The sequence below is a fragment of the Barbatula barbatula genome, assembly GCF_947034865.1.
Source record: "Barbatula barbatula genome assembly, chromosome: 2".
NCBI lineage: Eukaryota > Metazoa > Chordata > Actinopteri > Cypriniformes > Nemacheilidae > Barbatula > Barbatula barbatula.
The window spans coordinates 3,615,082-3,630,561 of record NC_136767.1 but is presented as its reverse complement, the minus strand read 5'-3'; the positions used below and the strand labels follow the sequence as shown (position 1 = coordinate 3,630,561).

At 38.0% G+C, this 15,480-nt stretch overlaps 3 protein-coding genes across 9 annotated transcripts; 2 read left to right on the top strand and 1 right to left on the bottom strand.

The window, feature by feature from the left end:
* The first annotated feature begins 256 nt into the window (after positions 1 to 256).
* On the top strand, positions 257 to 4,844 carry rnf224 (ring finger protein 224). The gene is made up of 3 exons (XM_079450745.1): positions 257 to 643; positions 1,925 to 2,129; positions 3,552 to 4,844. The coding sequence occupies exons 1-3, from the start codon at positions 564 to 566 to the stop codon at positions 3,828 to 3,830; spliced, it is 564 nt and encodes a 187-aa protein (XP_079306871.1). The 5' UTR covers positions 257 to 563; the 3' UTR covers positions 3,831 to 4,844.
* On the bottom strand, positions 4,103 to 8,095 carry prpf4 (pre-mRNA splicing tri-snRNP complex factor PRPF4). Of its 5 annotated transcripts, none has more exons than XM_079450703.1 (14): positions 7,941 to 8,069; positions 7,502 to 7,692; positions 7,206 to 7,392; positions 6,958 to 7,045; positions 6,778 to 6,857; positions 6,584 to 6,677; positions 6,404 to 6,498; positions 6,257 to 6,315; positions 6,015 to 6,138; positions 5,842 to 5,931; positions 5,481 to 5,603; positions 5,156 to 5,263; positions 4,951 to 5,069; positions 4,103 to 4,616 (listed from the first exon to the last, which is right to left on the bottom strand). In XM_079450703.1, the coding sequence occupies exons 2-14, from the start codon at positions 7,659 to 7,661 to the stop codon at positions 4,423 to 4,425; spliced, it is 1,521 nt and encodes a 506-aa protein (XP_079306829.1). In that variant the 5' UTR covers positions 7,662 to 7,692; positions 7,941 to 8,069; the 3' UTR covers positions 4,103 to 4,422. The 5 variants fall into 5 exon arrangements, with proteins under 5 accessions (XP_079306829.1, XP_079306830.1, XP_079306831.1 ...); XM_079450704.1 differs by having other exon boundaries at positions 4,164 to 4,616; positions 7,502 to 7,671; positions 7,941 to 8,095; XM_079450705.1 differs by having other exon boundaries at positions 4,164 to 4,616; positions 7,502 to 7,681; positions 7,941 to 8,070.
* A 1,354-nt stretch (positions 8,096 to 9,449) lies between these two features.
* On the top strand, positions 9,450 to 14,652 carry orai2 (ORAI calcium release-activated calcium modulator 2). Of its 3 annotated transcripts, XM_079480002.1 has the most exons (7): positions 9,468 to 9,603; positions 9,674 to 9,981; positions 10,091 to 10,275; positions 11,624 to 11,667; positions 11,751 to 11,796; positions 12,038 to 12,273; positions 12,543 to 14,633. In XM_079480002.1, the coding sequence occupies exons 5-7, from the start codon at positions 11,760 to 11,762 to the stop codon at positions 13,113 to 13,115; spliced, it is 846 nt and encodes a 281-aa protein (XP_079336128.1). In that variant the 5' UTR covers positions 9,468 to 9,603; positions 9,674 to 9,981; positions 10,091 to 10,275; positions 11,624 to 11,667; positions 11,751 to 11,759; the 3' UTR covers positions 13,116 to 14,633. The 3 variants fall into 3 exon arrangements, with proteins under 3 accessions (XP_079336126.1, XP_079336128.1, XP_079336127.1); XM_079480001.1 differs by lacking the exons at positions 9,674 to 9,981; positions 10,091 to 10,275; XM_079480000.1 differs by lacking the exons at positions 9,674 to 9,981; positions 10,091 to 10,275; positions 11,624 to 11,667 and having other exon boundaries at positions 9,450 to 9,603; positions 12,543 to 14,652.
* The last annotated feature ends 828 nt before the right edge of the window (positions 14,653 to 15,480 follow it).

Here is a 15,480-nt window from a genome sequence, read left to right as displayed (position 1 = left end):
TGCACCTTGTTTTTAAACTAAACCTAAAATCTACTCGCTGGCCATGTCTATAGTCCTTTGGTTTGTAAATTCGCTTTTTTTACATACAAGATAGAAGATATACATTAAGCATCTAGGTTTCGACTAGCGGAACTATAAGAGCAAATCATTGAGCATTGAAGGACAAGAGCAGTGAGATTTATAAGATACACGACTGCAGTAATGCAACTCATTTACAACCTCCTCCCACAATCCTTTTTTTCAGGAGGGTGAACGTGCATTGTTGTGTGTGTGTGTGTCTAAGGCACAGGTTTTCATGGACAGAGAGTACTTAAATATTAAACGCTTTGGAGAGGTACACCATTGTTTGCCCTCGATTTCAGAAAGGCAGTTGTGGTTGGTTGGGAACAAACGGCAACAAAGGGCTGAGCCAGTTCTACAGGGAGTTGCGAGCAGAACTTCAAAGTGAGAGAGAGAGTGCACTGAGGTGTAAAACCATCTGACAAAGGACGTGAACCATGGAGAAACCAATACAGAACTGACTGTAAAATGTTAGCAGACGTTGGACTTTTGGTACATTAAACATGGATGGAACTGTGAGTGGAACGTCAGAACCCCAAGAGACCGGAGAGCTACAAAACAAACCTGGAGAGGAAGAAGACAGGTAGACGTGCTTCATGGAAAAGTTGATTTTTAAAACCTTACAGCACACGAAGGTTCATTAATATACGGAATGTGGTTTTACGTATTTACTTACTAATGAATGACATATCACAAACGTTGTTAAAATGTTGTGTAATAAATGCATTTTGAATTCTTAAGATTATTTTTCAAATATATTCATTCGTATTCTATTCATCCATGACTGTGGTTATTAAATTACGTCTTCTGGAATGAATTATATGATTTCCATTAAATAAACCATTTTGACGTTTAACTCTCTGACTATAAACAATGAAATCACATTGCTGGGTTATGCAAATAAAACATGTTTGGTCATGGTTGTATGTGTTATGACAGCTGCTTGCAAATAAGGTTTGAAAGATGATTAAAAGTTCTATCTTTTATTATAATCTCACACGCGTATAAATTCAGCACTGTCCCTAATGGTAAACAGATACAACCAGCTCGGCTTACACATTGACTAGCGCTAACTGACCTTGCATGTAACTGGTTGAGTTGAGAAAAAATATTAAAAAGGTCCCAAAAAGTATTTTTGTAAAATCTAAAATGTATCAAACAAACAATTCTACAACATAAACTAACCAGAGCTAACTTCACTTTTCTACATCATTCACGTTCACAGGCGTACACTGTAGTCAAATTATAAAGGATTTTACTGTTTTACAGATTTTAACATATAATGTGAAAACTGTAATTGTATAGAATTTCAAAGTATAGTTTAAATTCATTACAGATATAGACTGCAAATTTACAAGAAAAACATGCACTGTGAAAAATGGCAGCTAGGGCTCCATAAATATGTTTCTTGTAAATTTACTTTCTGAATGTTAAAGATCAGAACAAATCTGTAAAATTCCATAAAATTACAGGAGTTTAGAATTTGTACATGACAAAGCTGTAAAAAAATCAATTCTGTAAAATTCCGTTATTACAGTGAGTCATTTTTTATCACAAAACGGTTATTTTATAGTATTTTCTGCCTGAAAATTGCAGTTTTATTAACAGGATTTTTTTCGTGAAATACGGTAAAAACATAAAATTACAGAAAAAGACTGCAAATTTGCAAGAAAAACATGTGATTTTACGTGACAAGACTGTTTTATTACAGTATTGTTCTGATGACCCAGCTGCCAGAAAATGTGTTTTTTACAGTGTACAAACAACCTTTTAGCTGTGAAAACCAGGAAGTGTCTAATATCTTTTGTGTTCATCTATACAAACACAAAAGAGATGCTTGTATCATGTTGAGCTCATTGTTTAGGGTCTCGGATGTTGTCGTGTCTGAAGCTCCAGTTGAGGGCAATGTGGAGATTGGGCCGCAGAACTCCAGGGACAGCCGGAAACTGGACTGCATCATCTGCTACAGTGTGTATAACTTAGGAGAGAGGCTCCCTCGGAAACTCTACTGTGGCCACACATTTTGCCAGGCTTGCCTAAAACGACTGGACACCGTCATCAATGAGCAGGTGCGGCCAGCATTGTGCAATTCTCCACTTCACATTGTACAATATGGTTATTTAGGTGTTGAGATGCTTGCTTAGCTAAGTGGTTTTATACTACTAAACATTTCTAAATGCTGTAGATATCACTTAAATCCAGAAAACTGTTGTAAAGTTTTTTAAGGTCATGAGCAGTAATTTGTTTTCAGTAATTTGTTTTTTAACTGTTTTGAACACTGTCTGCGGTGTATTATGAAAATATTAAGTATTTTGTGCTTAAACAGCACAGTATGTTTTTATCTCTGTCTAGTGAAAGGAACAGTTCACCCAAAAAAGAAAAGTACTCATCCTTAAGTTGTTCCAAATCTGTATACATTTTTGATGAACACACAGAAAATATTTGTAAGAACACTGCCATAGTAGTGAAAATGACAATGGTAGTCAAATGTCCCAGCAAACAGTTTGCTTTCCTACATTCAAAATATCTTCTTTTGTGTCCAACACAACAGATATGTATAAAGCCATTTTTCTTATTATAGTAGTCTGTTTTAGTATAGTGGTTAAAAGGATTAGTCCAAATATATTTCTCTGTGTTCATCGGAAAAAAAAGCTATTTATGCATATTTGGAACAAGTTTTAATGACATCACATTTTTTAACAAATTGTGTTGTCCCTTTTATTTATTTACACAAAAGGTTAAAACAGCATAACACTTTATTAACTCAGCCTTTTGTAGACTCTAAAAACTCTACTAACCAAAGAACGAGAAAGCATTTGTGTATCCCTCAAGTGGCTTAAATTCTCATTAAGTGCCATTAACAACCACAACTAAAATAAAAGGAACAGTTCACCTAAAAATGAAAATTCTGTTCTATATCCTCATCCCATTCCTTGTAGTTTAAACTACATTAGTGTAGTTTAAATGTAGTTATAGTGACAGTTTATCGTGACAAAACAGATGCGGAACACGAGGACCAATGAGATTCAAAGTTATCAATGTACCATCATTGTTGTATTTACACTGATCTCGGTTTATACATTAATATGCGACATTGAAAAAAACGCTCAAAATATTAGCCGCTTTCTCTCACAACTCAATTATTATGTAGTCATTTGGATGGATGGTTTTTGGAGCTTTTCGATTTTAGAGGATCACCTAAACCTAAATAATCTAAAATGATTTGTCTTTTTAAAGAAATATACATCTGGGATGGATGCAACTACATTTTTGCCAAGCCAATAGCCTCTCATGAAAGGGCGGGAAGGAATTGGAAACCTGTTTGGAAAACAACCGTTAGTGGTTTAGTATTAAAATAATGAATTTGTGGCGATCTAGAAACAAATATCCTGTTTCCATCATGACCAAGATGATAATATACTAACTGATCTCAACCCCTGCAGTGTCAGACACTTCTGATTGACGTAGATGTGATTTCTGATCCTCCATAGACGTGGATTCCCTGTCCCCAGTGCAGGCAGAACACTCCTCTTCCTCGCGGGGGCGCCTGTGGACTTGACCTAGACCTGGCAGCGTTTCTGGGGGTTAAAGCTGAAGTTGAAAACCAGCGAACGTACAGCCAGAAAGCACCGCTGGAGACCAAGAGTTCCTTCAAACAGACAATCACAGAGCAGCCACCCTCAGCCTGGGCCAATGTGGCAACGGCTGACCCCCGGTTCCATAGGAGTCCCTGTTGCAAGCACTGCTTGCTCTGCTGCTGGTGGTGCTGATGAAGGCTTGGAACTCATTTCCCTTCACAAGGGGCAAAGACAGGACGCTTTATGTTTCAGATTTTGTTAAAAACTAAAAAGATACCTTCTCATGACCGTTTGAGCAGATACGTCTACTAATGATTGTTGCACTGTACACAGAACTGCCTCGGACAATAACACTGGATGTATTTTGTGCACCCAAATGCAATGGTTATGTGGCAGATTCTGTGAAATGGGAAGGACGTTTGCTTAAGAGTAGTTCGATGTACTGTATGTCTGAATGGGCTTCAAACAGAATCACGAAGGGCAGAACGTAATGTTTCTTGAGACACTACTAAAAATACAAGGGAAAATGATTGTGCATGTTTTTAATTGAAGCGAATTGTCAAAGACAATTGAACAATTAGCTTGAAACTCCAATTTACAGCCCTTAAAAAACAACAAAACAATTAAAAGAGAACTGAATGTTAAAAATGAACACATGATATACGCCATCATAGATTTGATCAAAAATAGTAACATACTCAAGTGCTGAAAACAAAGACAGCACTTTCACAAGCAGTCTGATGTTCCCTCGAACACAAACTCGCACCGAAAAAACAGACAGATTTTATTCTGTCATCCAGAGTTTGAAGGTTCGGTCATAAGAGCAGGTTGCAATGAGTTGTCCGTCACGTGAAAGGTCAAGCCCCATAACTTTTCCCTCATGTCCCGCCAGAGTCTTCAGAGGAGACCAGCCTGGATGAGTCCACACCTTGGCTGTGTTGTCATACGCACCAGTCAGCAAGAAATGCCCGTCATTTGCTAAAAAAGAACAGTGTTATATTGACACGGTCAGGAACAATGTCAACAGTGAATTAATATTGCTTTCAATGTCAGGATGAACCTGTTTACAGATTAAAGCACCAGCTTTGTAATTATCAGTGGGAACTCATAAGATGACTTAACTTTGGAGTTGGGGATGTGTCAATTTACATATCATGTTATGTGGTATTGATCCCAATAAATAGCAATTGTGAATGTTAAAGGTACAATTCAGCTTTTATGTGTTTTGTGTTATAAAAGTAAGAGTTGGGAAAGTTGAAAAGAGAGAAAAACTGCTTATGCTGTTAAATAAGCTTTGATCTTGAACACCTACGCTGGAACTTGACGGACGACAGGAGGTTCTGATGGGCGGGAATCGTGTATATACAACGTCTCTGCCGGAGGTCCCAGACTTTACAAGTGTGATCTCCACTTCCTGTTGCCAAATGGTAGCTAAAATAAAAATAAGAGCAAGGTTAAAAAAAGGATGATTTAACAAGGCGTTTAATCATATTAAATATTAAGATATACGTCGTTACCCGTTTGGTGAGAAGTTGATGCCGTAAATCTCTTTTAGATGACCCTCTAAGAACATGACACAACGACCGGTACGCAGGTCCCAGACACGAGCAAATGCATCCAGACCACTGCAAAGATCATGTTGATACAAATAAGATGCACTTTAAATATTAAATCCAACTTAACCAAGCAGGTTTTGTTAAATCAGTATGAAGCGGAAGTGGTTTTCCTCTCAAAACTTTAAGACTTTAATAACAGAAAAAGTTGAGCAATGGTCTCAATCTTTTTAATTTAAATGAACAGAAAGACAGATCGAAGTATCGAGTTTCAACATAAAGCTCTCACCCAGTTCCTGCGAGCGAGCCATCCGGGTGAAAGTCAAGGTCATGGACTCCTTTACTGTGCCCTTCCTGATGTAAAATTTCTTCTTGAACTTCAAGATCCCACAGTCGCCATGAGCAATCATAGCTTAAAAAGAAAATGTACATTTAGTTAAATGTATAAGATGTTGGAAATTAAGAACGTATACACTTGTGAAATTTGTTTAGATGCATTTCCTGATCCATTTTGTTTATTGTTTTGTCAGTTACATTAGTGGAATTATAGTGGAAGTAGCACGACATTAAAATCAACACAATATTTCCAGAATAACTAATTATATATCATTTTACTGAACTTAAACTTATATAAATATAAAAAATCTTACCAAGTTGTGCCCAAAAACCGCCCAGATGGGTGCCAGGCTACCCGTGCCACCCTCATGGAGTGCCCTTCAATATCTGCTACAGGCTCATCACTACAGATATAAAAGGTTACATGAGCAATTTTCTAAATTCATTTTAAAGACAGAGACCGAAAAAACTACGGACACATACATACCTGTCTAAACTCCACAGCTTAACCGAGCCGTCCACCCCACAGGAGGCCATATTGACATCTGACTCGTCCAGTGTAAGCGTGGCTTGAGGGTGAAAGCAAATCGCTCCTACATTGGAATTGTGACCTAAAGATGAAGAGGGTAATTCAAGTAAAGGGCTATTAAACATGTTACATTAACACTGAGAAATAGACAATATACTCTATCACCATGGCCAAGTAACTGAAAACTAGAAGAGATTTACCCCTTAATGTGCGCACGGGTGTACAGTCTGGGACTTTCCACAATTTACACAAACCACTCCTACAAAAACCAACAGAGAACGTAACGTACATTACACATTATGAAACCATACATTTAAAAAAGAATAAGTGAAAGAATTATAGCACACCAAGATGCCGTCACCAGTAGCTTAGAGTTGGGGCTAAACTGGCAGTAGGATATTGGACGGTCATCGCCAATCTGACTGCAGAAGTTATTCACATTCTGTAAAAACAAAATAATACATAACGAGTAAGAAAATGCATCAACATAAAGCCACTTTTTCCATTTTCTGGAAATGCGGTCATACCCGGAGGCTCTTGTGAAGCTCTTGTTGTCGTACTGTTCTTGTAGATTCTGGAATCTCCTTTAAGGCTCTTGCGGCATCTAACCTCTCAACTGCCCTGTACCAAATGAAACAGATCCCATTATTTTTCCAATTTACATGAGAATGATGTATATAAACATTTATGACATTTTTCAATAACTACTAATCGTTTTTACCTGGGCAATGAATACTTCACCAACCACAGACGCGCCTCTTTCAGAGAAGAAGGACCTTCATGGTACCACGTCTGTTGATTCTGCTTATAACACATGCAAAAACATTCACATTCCATGAGCCTTCACATCCATTGGATTCTGTGAGGGAAAAGTGAATTAAAAGACAGAAAAAAATCTTACCTCATCTTGCGTTCGCTTTATTTTTTCCTCTTCCTTCTTTGATTTCTTCAAAGCGTCAGGACCAATCACGGAAAGAACGTTCCGCAATCTGTTGATAAAAAATGAAAAGGTATTAAAAATCACAGCACTAAATCACAACACTAGACTCTCTAACAAACATTATAGCGTTTAATGTTGATCTCATGTCTTGGTGAGCTTCAGTCTGAACGGTCTCGGCTCTCTGGCCCACAGACGTAGTGGCCACCCACCTCTCTCGTCTATCCACAGGTCCTTCCCCAAACAGCGTGATTGGCTCGCCAAGAGCTCGGAGACAAGCCTTGACCTCAACATCATCGGTGGAGACGGTGATTTGTCTGGCTCGCTTTCTGCGCTCAAACTCTGCCAATACTTCAGCCTGTCGCTCGCTCACGTGGTCCTCCATTTCCATGCACTCACCTGAGGGGAAAACAAATTTACTTCAGAAGATGCCAATACAAAGGTCAGAATCTGGAGTAGTTTGATAAGAAGAAGATTATACTAACAGTAACTCTCCGTTTAAACTTACCGATGGAGATATTAATATGTCCAGCCTGGATGCCTGCCTTAACTGCATCTTTAGCAGAAGTTGTTCCTTCACGGCTAAGGCGTTCCTTCTCCTTCTCTTCAAGACTTCCATAGAAGATCCTGGTCTTTTTCACAACTGGGGCTTCGTCTTCGTCCGACATCTTTTTAAAGCTAAATTGACCTGCAGAGTTACTAATTTCAAAACACACAAGACAATATCCTGTTTCATTTACAAATAAGATTTGAACAATATTACATCATGTTTAACCAGCCTATGCTTAAAGCAAACACCGACTGAATGACTGCGCTTGCTCACTCAAAGTACCATGGTAACGTTAGTCTGAGGGAAATCAGCCAGACTACAGAGTTGTAAATTCTAGGCTACTTAGCGGAAGACAACTTAATGCATCATGATAACATTCAGTTCACTGTTTACTCACCCTTTGTTCTCTTTTTCGGGTACAAATATTTCCCCTTACAGTCTGTTTATTTGAACACTAAAGTGCACTACAAACGTCCATCCACACAACGCGGGCACACGGCGCATAATATGTCGTCATATCCGCCCGTTTCACGCGACACTCTAAACAGCGACATCTAGCGGCGAAATTGTGGAAACACTCAAAAGAACGTTATTCTTCACAGGGTTAGAACTAGAACATGCTCAGTGTTGGAAGATTTTGGTTTTATAATTTGAATAACTTCCTACTCCACTACTTTGTTTAAATTATTGTTTGTTTATTTATTTATTTATGTTTTTTTTTTTTTTTTTTTTTCCACTGTCTTCATTGTACTTAAGAATGATATGAATATTATGTTCTAATATTTGTATGTAAGCTAAGGTTGGTTGTGAATGTTAAACTATGATTGTCTTTTTTGTTAATGTTATACAATGTTAATAATAATAAAAAAAATTTAAAAAAAAAAAAGCACGGACTTGTGTTCTCGTGGAGTTGGGCAATCTCGGAAGAAGGAACTTGGATGGATGCGCCGCAGTGACTTCTGGGACTTCAAGCGGGTTCCGTAGGGGCGCAAGGCTGCATTTGATGTATCCTTAATATCGAGAACAGATCGGGGAACTTTCATGCGTTGTTCTTGAGTTTTGGAACGGACTTATTATATATATTACTTATTATATGACGGATGACGTAGAGCGAGAACACATGGACAAAAGACACAAAAGCATAAAAGGCACTGAAAACTTTGTAATTCCTTAGATATATTTTGTAAACTCCCCCTAGTGTTTGTTTATGTCTATGTTTTGATATTACTATACTGTCAATAAAAAGAACACCGAAGAACGCATATTGAGAAACGGACCTGGTTTTGACTAGTGGGTTATGATTTGCGATGCTGAAATTTATATCTGGTTTGCCAATGCCAACCTCCATAAAACCTAATAAGAAGATTACATTGTATACAAAACATAACAATAACAATAATAATTTAACAATCATAGATTGTATTCACAAGTGTGTAATCACAATATTGCGTACCCTCAATAAAATGGTTCCTATAAAAAATAAAAATAAAAAAAGAACTCGAACATGAACAAAAAACGTCTTTGACATTTTGCTGAAAACAACTACACAAATAAATAAAATAAACACGTACAAAATAGGGCTTTTATAGGATAAAGGATGCTGCACAAACAATATTGTTAGCATTCTTTCGTGGGTAAACGAAATCTAATTTGCTTCTAAATATTGTGTTTAAAATGAACGTGAAGCAGGATTTTTCTTTTACAATTGAGACTGAAAAAAGCATTAAGAGGTATGGCCGCTTTCACTTCACGCAGTCCTGCGCATGCTAGTCGATTTATGACATCCAGTACCGCGAGAGCACACCGATCTACATATTCTCGACTACCTCTCGCGGTGCTAAATGTCATACGCCGATACGCTTGCGCAGTTTCACATGCAGCCGAACAGGCCCAAACAAAGGGAGCAGAGGAGGACGTGGAGATCACGTGACACTGGAGGAGAGCCAGTAAGCGGAAACGTGAGTGTGCAGTACAGCTGTCCATAATACTCCTCGAATCCACCGTGTAACAGTTCCTCGCTCTCATGTGGATGTGAACACAAATAGTGTCTAGCAGCAAAGGTAAGCTGGATAATGATATCAGCGTAGTTGTGCATGTGTCATGCGTCATGCGTTTGTTGGCTTTCTCTAGAAACGGCGATCGAGATCTGATGATACGGAAGGAATGTGTATGGACTGAGAAAGACATCCGTGGTGCTGCGTTTATTGTGTGCAGCTTTACTTTGCAGTCATATCTGCTTTTAGACTTGTGTGTGTTGATGCAACTGATTCGGTCTTCCTGCAGTTTTATTTGGGACCCGAGTAGATGATGGGCATTTAAAATGTATTTAAATCATTGATGCGCTAGACTTACATTCATCCCACAGGATGTCAGAAAGACTATATATACTTTGATTTGAGCAGCTGACCATTGGATAAAAGAACTGTGGCCATACTATGGTAATACCACATATCATGTAAAACATGGTGTTGCCTTACCTTTTTTTTCCTTTTTAAAGGAACAGTTTACTTGAAAATGAAAATATACTTTTCATTTATTCACCATCAGACCATCCAGGATGTAGGTGATCGTAAAGAAGACATTTATGAGCTCCAATCGTGTTCCTTTGACATTCACTAAATGCCACAGGTGCCATTGAGTGTCTTTGAGAGTCAAAACAGCAAACATGGGAAACACAAATGAAACCCCGTGGCTGCTGAGGATCTATTGAAGTCTTATGATGAAATCGACAGGTCTGTGCACAAGTACATTATTACCGGCAACCCTCAAGCAAACAGCCCTGAGCATGTCTGAAATGTGATCTTTGTGTTGCATTTATGACGTGTGCTTCAACTTTCATGTCCCATCAACTCTTTGGAGTGTGTGTATTGGTCCTGAGATCCTTTAGTTAGTAGGGAACCATTCACTGGCGTCCACACTTCTTGTAGATTTCTTTAGGAATACATTTAGGGTATTTATTAGTGTTGAGTTTAATCAAAATCGTTATACATTTTTATCAGTGTGCATTCCTGGGGATTGAGACCAGGACTACCAAAGTAGCTACAGGAACGCAATGGTAGAAGACAGAAATGCAATTCGGGTTAACTAAATATCTTTGTGATTACAGTGAATATAAAAGCAAGATTGCTGATCTGGTCCACGCTATGAAGATATGGTGAAAAATGAAAACAGGGCCCTTGAGTTATTGCATGAGCAGACTGTTGTCAGGGAAACACAAATGATATTGTCACATAAACTGGGAGTGGATGATGAATGTACAGAGTGTTATGTGGGGAGGTTTGGCGAAAACAGATATTCAACAAAATTCCAAGCTTTGCAGTGTGCAAGTCAAGAACACAGTCGTTATACTGTGAAGGCTGTTATACTGTGTTTTTGTATTTTGAGTGTTCTATCCGAATCTTGCCTTTTAAACTGGGGCATAATAAATATACGTTTTTAATTATTCTAGATTTTTGTTTAAAGGGACAGTTCACGCGGTCATTATTTACTCCCGATCAAGTTGTTCCAAATGAGTATATATTTCTTTGTTCTGCTAAACGCAAAGATATTTGGAAGAATGGCATAAACTAAACAGGTCTCATCCCCAATTTACTGCCATAGTTGGGAAAATAAATACTATGGGAGTCTATGGGGAATAGATCTGTTTGGTTACTGACATTCTTCCGAATATCTTCCGTTGTGTTTAGCAGAGCAAAAGTTTGGAACAACCTGATGGAGAGTAAATGATGAAAGAATTTTCATTTTTGGGTGAACTGTCCATTTAAGGTCTCCATAATGTTCTATGTGGTGTTATGGCTAGTTATTGACATTTTTCTTATGTTATGATGTTTATTATTATAGACCACTTCGAAAGACTTGAAAAATCCTGGTCCAGAAGAACTTCCTGTTTTTGTTTTTGACACTACACAAATGTACAAAATACAACCAACAGAACTTGTATAACCGATTGAAAATGTTAAATGAATATCCTAGTTTCATATGCAAGTTTACAAAATGAAACCAGAAGTGCTTTTGCACCAATGTTTACATTTTAAGAAGTTGTCTGTTTGTTTCGTATATCTTTCTGCTCTTTATTTAAAGGTGTATTGTGTATGTAATTTCTAAAGCACCGAAGAGTCCAAGAGGTATTTAGTATGTTGAGACAATACGGTATATTCCAAGTATAATTTAACTTTAACTAAATTACTAATTTGTTCATTTTAACCAGACATGTGTGATGAAAGCCAGTCCTAAAGAAAGGCAAAGCCAATCAGGTATGTTTCAGATTACAAAGCCGTTTCTGCAATTTGCATATTATATTATATTTATATATTATGCTTGTGACAGTATCAGATGGTAACAATATGGTGTTAAATGATTTTCCACATTTAAATGCAGATTAAAGATGGATTAATAATTGTGTGCATGTTGCATTGGTGTGTCCGACAAGTACATTTTTGTAATTTGTTAGATCATTAAAAAAAGCATAATCTCTGATGTAAAAACTCTCCACAGTTACTATGAGCAGTGAGCTGAATGTGCCAATGGGCTCTCCAGCTCCAGGATGCTCTGACAGGCTGCAGGATGGTGGAGGAATGGACTACAGAGATTGGGTTCGTCGCAGCTATCTGGAGCTGGTCACGTCCAACCACCACTCTGTCCAGGCGCTTTCGTGGAGAAAACTGTACCTCAGCAGGGCTAAACTCAAAGCCTCAAGTCGAACCTCGGCCTTGCTGTCTGGCTTTGCAATGGTCAGTATTATTTATGACTGTTAAAGCCTGAAAAAATGAACTTTTTGATATAAAATAAGGTAATGAGAACTTTTTGAAATGCATCACCTTTTGCAAAGACAGTACAACCATCAGAACACATTGTTTAGGTTATCTGTAGGTTAATATATTGTATCTTCTCTTGCATGTTTAGATAAGGCATACGTCTACACACTGCTTTAAGAATATGGAGAAAATAAATGGCAAATGTTTGACGACACCATTTTTTAACTATTATGTTTCCTGACCAGGTGGCCATGGTAGAGGTGCAGCTGGAGATGCAGTACAACTACCCACGCTTCCTTCTCGTTGCTTTCAGCGTCTGTACCACAGTACTGGTGGCCGTCCACCTCTTTGCTCTCCTCATCAGTACCTGCATCCTGCCCAACGTCGAAGCTGTCAGCAACATTCACAATCTCAACTCCGTCTCCGAATCTCCCCATGAAAGGATGCACCACTATATCGAGCTCGCCTGGGGTTTTTCCACCGCCTTGGGAATTCTGTTGTTCCTAGCGGAAGTGGTGCTTCTCTGCTGGATCAAATTCTTGCCGGTTGACTCTGGGGTGCAGTCCGCATTGGTTCTCGCAGCCCTGAAGCAGAACGGTAGCACCCCCGCGGTTCAGCCGGGGTACAGCGGGTGGCAGGCGGCTTTGGCCTCCACCATTATCATGGTGCCGGTCGGATTGATCTTTGTGGTGTTCACCATCCACTTCTACCGCTCGCTGGTACGCCACAAAACCGAGCGGCACCATCAAGAGATCGAGGAACTTCACAAGATCAAGGTGCAACTGGATGGCCACGAGCGAGGCTTGCAAGTAGTTTGAGATCCAGGGATGCTCTTGTTTTGCGCTGCGTTCCATCGCACGACAGTTGAGATTTCAAGCACATCAATATCTACTCCTTTTTTGGGCATATTTTCTATTTTTACTTCGGAGAGGACGTGCCATTTTGCCTGCTTGAAGGATCACTCTTTTAAAAATTGCGAAAAGAAAGAGGCAAGTTTACAAGATGTCAACAGAAAAGGGCTATTTATTTTTATTTCTTTAGACTGTAGTTCATTTCATGTGCCATTTTCAGTTTTCTGCCTTTAGTAAGAAAAAAGAATGTCATGTGGTTGCTTGCTTTACCATCATTGGCCTGTTTTGTGTTCATTTGCAATGCAAACCTGGATCGAAACTGTGCCAAATGAATTGGTCTTTAAGGATCAAAGTTTCAAGAATCACTGCCAGAGTATCTTAAACTGAAATGTCCAGCTTTTATACATGCCTGTATGAGCTTCAGATTTGGTTCAAAAAGATAAAATGCACAACTTACAATTGTACTTTGTCTCTTTTTAACAGAGGGACTCTCATTGTTTCACTTTTGCAGAATTGTTGTCCATATATCTTCCTCAAAAACTACATAATATATAATTATAAGCAGTTTCATATGGCACAACTGCTGCTGATGCTAGGCCTATATGTAATGCTTTATTTTTGGATTGGTCTTGAAATCTAGATGCTTTGTGTCATTTCTATTTCATGAAAGGTTTTGCTTTTGCATGTATTTGGCACGGTCACTTGTCAAGCACAAAAGAGTTGTCCATATTTTACACAATGAATGTTATTCCTGTGTGCTAGTAAACATTTGCACTGTTGATGGCAATAACAACATCATTCGCTTGAAGAAAATGAATGGGCACAATTACAAACAGCTTGAATGAAGTTAAAGAACTTGCATTACAGGCCAAGCCAAAACTGTGTAGTACAGCATGAGTTGGAATCTCAAAACAATGTTGGTTAAGTCAGATTGAGGAAAACATTCCAAGGGGACAAGAAGTAGGACCAATTTCTAGCAGCCTTAAATGGCTGCATTGACAAAACAAGTGCACTTGTAGTATAGTCCACCACTTGTTCTGTTTGCTTTTCGATATGTAGACCCTATGTATAGGTATTTCACAATGCAAGGTTACAGCCTTTTTTCAGTGATTCATTGCATCCCTTATCGCAAACACAATGTCAAACGCATTAATACAATGTTAATGTCATTGAGTTGACCGTGTAATGAAGCATTACTTTTTTTACAACTGCACCTTAATTGCGTGAACGCTCAAACAAGAAAACGCTGACCATAGTAACTTGTGTACTCTGCTTGTGAGCTGTTAAAAGCACTTTGCTCTTGTTGTGCGTGCGTTTGGTCATTTTTGAGATATTTGTTGCATTGTACCACACTGTCAGTAGAGATGCAGTGTGAAAGCTGTCCGGAAAATGTAGCCAACTATTATAGAAGTGTTTTGATAAGTAGCATGTCTGTACTTGTATGTTAATTTATGTCAAATAAACATAACCTATTTTGTTTATTTTAAATAAGCTTGCGTTTATTAATAGGGAGAAATTGAGCACCCAAGGGTGCTGGAAATCTGTTTTATACTTTTGTATTTAAAGTCCCATTGCATCCGATCATTTTATCACTTAAAACTCACCTTGCTACATTTAGTATACACAGATTTATGAATATGCACACTGGTCCCCGTCCCCATTCAATTGCGTGAGCTCGTACCATTGATGATAAATCAAACCGTATCGAACATGTCGCTAATGAGCAAAAAAGTTACTACCATGAAAAAATAATACTGTACTTTTTTATTCTACTTAATGTAATTGAATTATTTTATTTAAGAAAAATGACTTTAGTACAATAAACATATTCATTATAGACGGATCTTGATGAGAATAAGCCTACAAAATGACTGAAATAAAATGATGTCCAGATCCATTACAGCATTGATTTAGGCTAAAATGTGTTCATGAAACCAAAAAATATATATTTTTAAGCTTTTTATTTTGTTGTAAAATATAAGCCACATTCGTGTTGATTACATTAACTCAGTAGTGCTCTTGTTAAAACTAGTCAAAGGTTGGGTTTCACAGCTGTGACTGTCAGGCACACATGAATTGAGGCTGCTGAATAAATTTAAAGTGACTAAAAAGGGCCCTTTCAAATCAAAGCATAAAGTGTGTTCTGTTTAGATTTATCTCTTGCTATATTTTGGCATTGGTTTGTATAAATCTATTGCCAAATTTGTGCCAAACCTGTATAAATGTCTTTATTTGGTTGAACACAGAGAAATGCACGAATGCTTGTAACCTAACAGTTCTACTACCAAAGTAGTCATCTTCAAAATATCTTCTTTTGTGTTCAACAGAACAA

Bases quoted from the DNA above. Each gene is read 5' to 3' on its own strand.
- orai2 (XM_079480000.1), top strand. From the start codon at position 11,760: ATGAAAGCCAGTCCTAAAGAAAGGCAAAGCCAATCAG. The intron at 11,797-12,037 runs GTATGTTTCAGA...AACTCTCCACAG, and splicing joins AGAAAGGCAAAGCCAATCAG to TTACTATGAGCAGTGAGCTG. The intron at 12,274-12,542 runs GTCAGTATTATT...TTTCCTGACCAG, and splicing joins TGCTGTCTGGCTTTGCAATG to GTGGCCATGGTAGAGGTGCA.
- prpf4 (XM_079450702.1), bottom strand. From the start codon at position 7,661: ATGTCGGACGAAGACGAAGCCCCAGTTGTGAAAAAGACCAGGATCTTC. The intron at 6,499-6,583 runs GTATGACCGCAT...TTGTTTTTACAG, and splicing joins AGCTTCACAAGAGCCTCCGG to AATGTGAATAACTTCTGCAG. The intron at 6,139-6,256 runs GTAAATCTCTTC...CTTCATCTTTAG, and splicing joins ACCCGTGCGCACATTAAGGG to GTCACAATTCCAATGTAGGA.
- rnf224 (XM_079450745.1), top strand. From the start codon at position 564: ATGGATGGAACTGTGAGTGGAACGTCAGAACCCCAAGAGACCGGAGAG. The intron at 644-1,924 runs GTAGACGTGCTT...CTCATTGTTTAG, and splicing joins CCTGGAGAGGAAGAAGACAG to GGTCTCGGATGTTGTCGTGT. The intron at 2,130-3,551 runs GTGCGGCCAGCA...GATCCTCCATAG, and splicing joins ACACCGTCATCAATGAGCAG to ACGTGGATTCCCTGTCCCCA.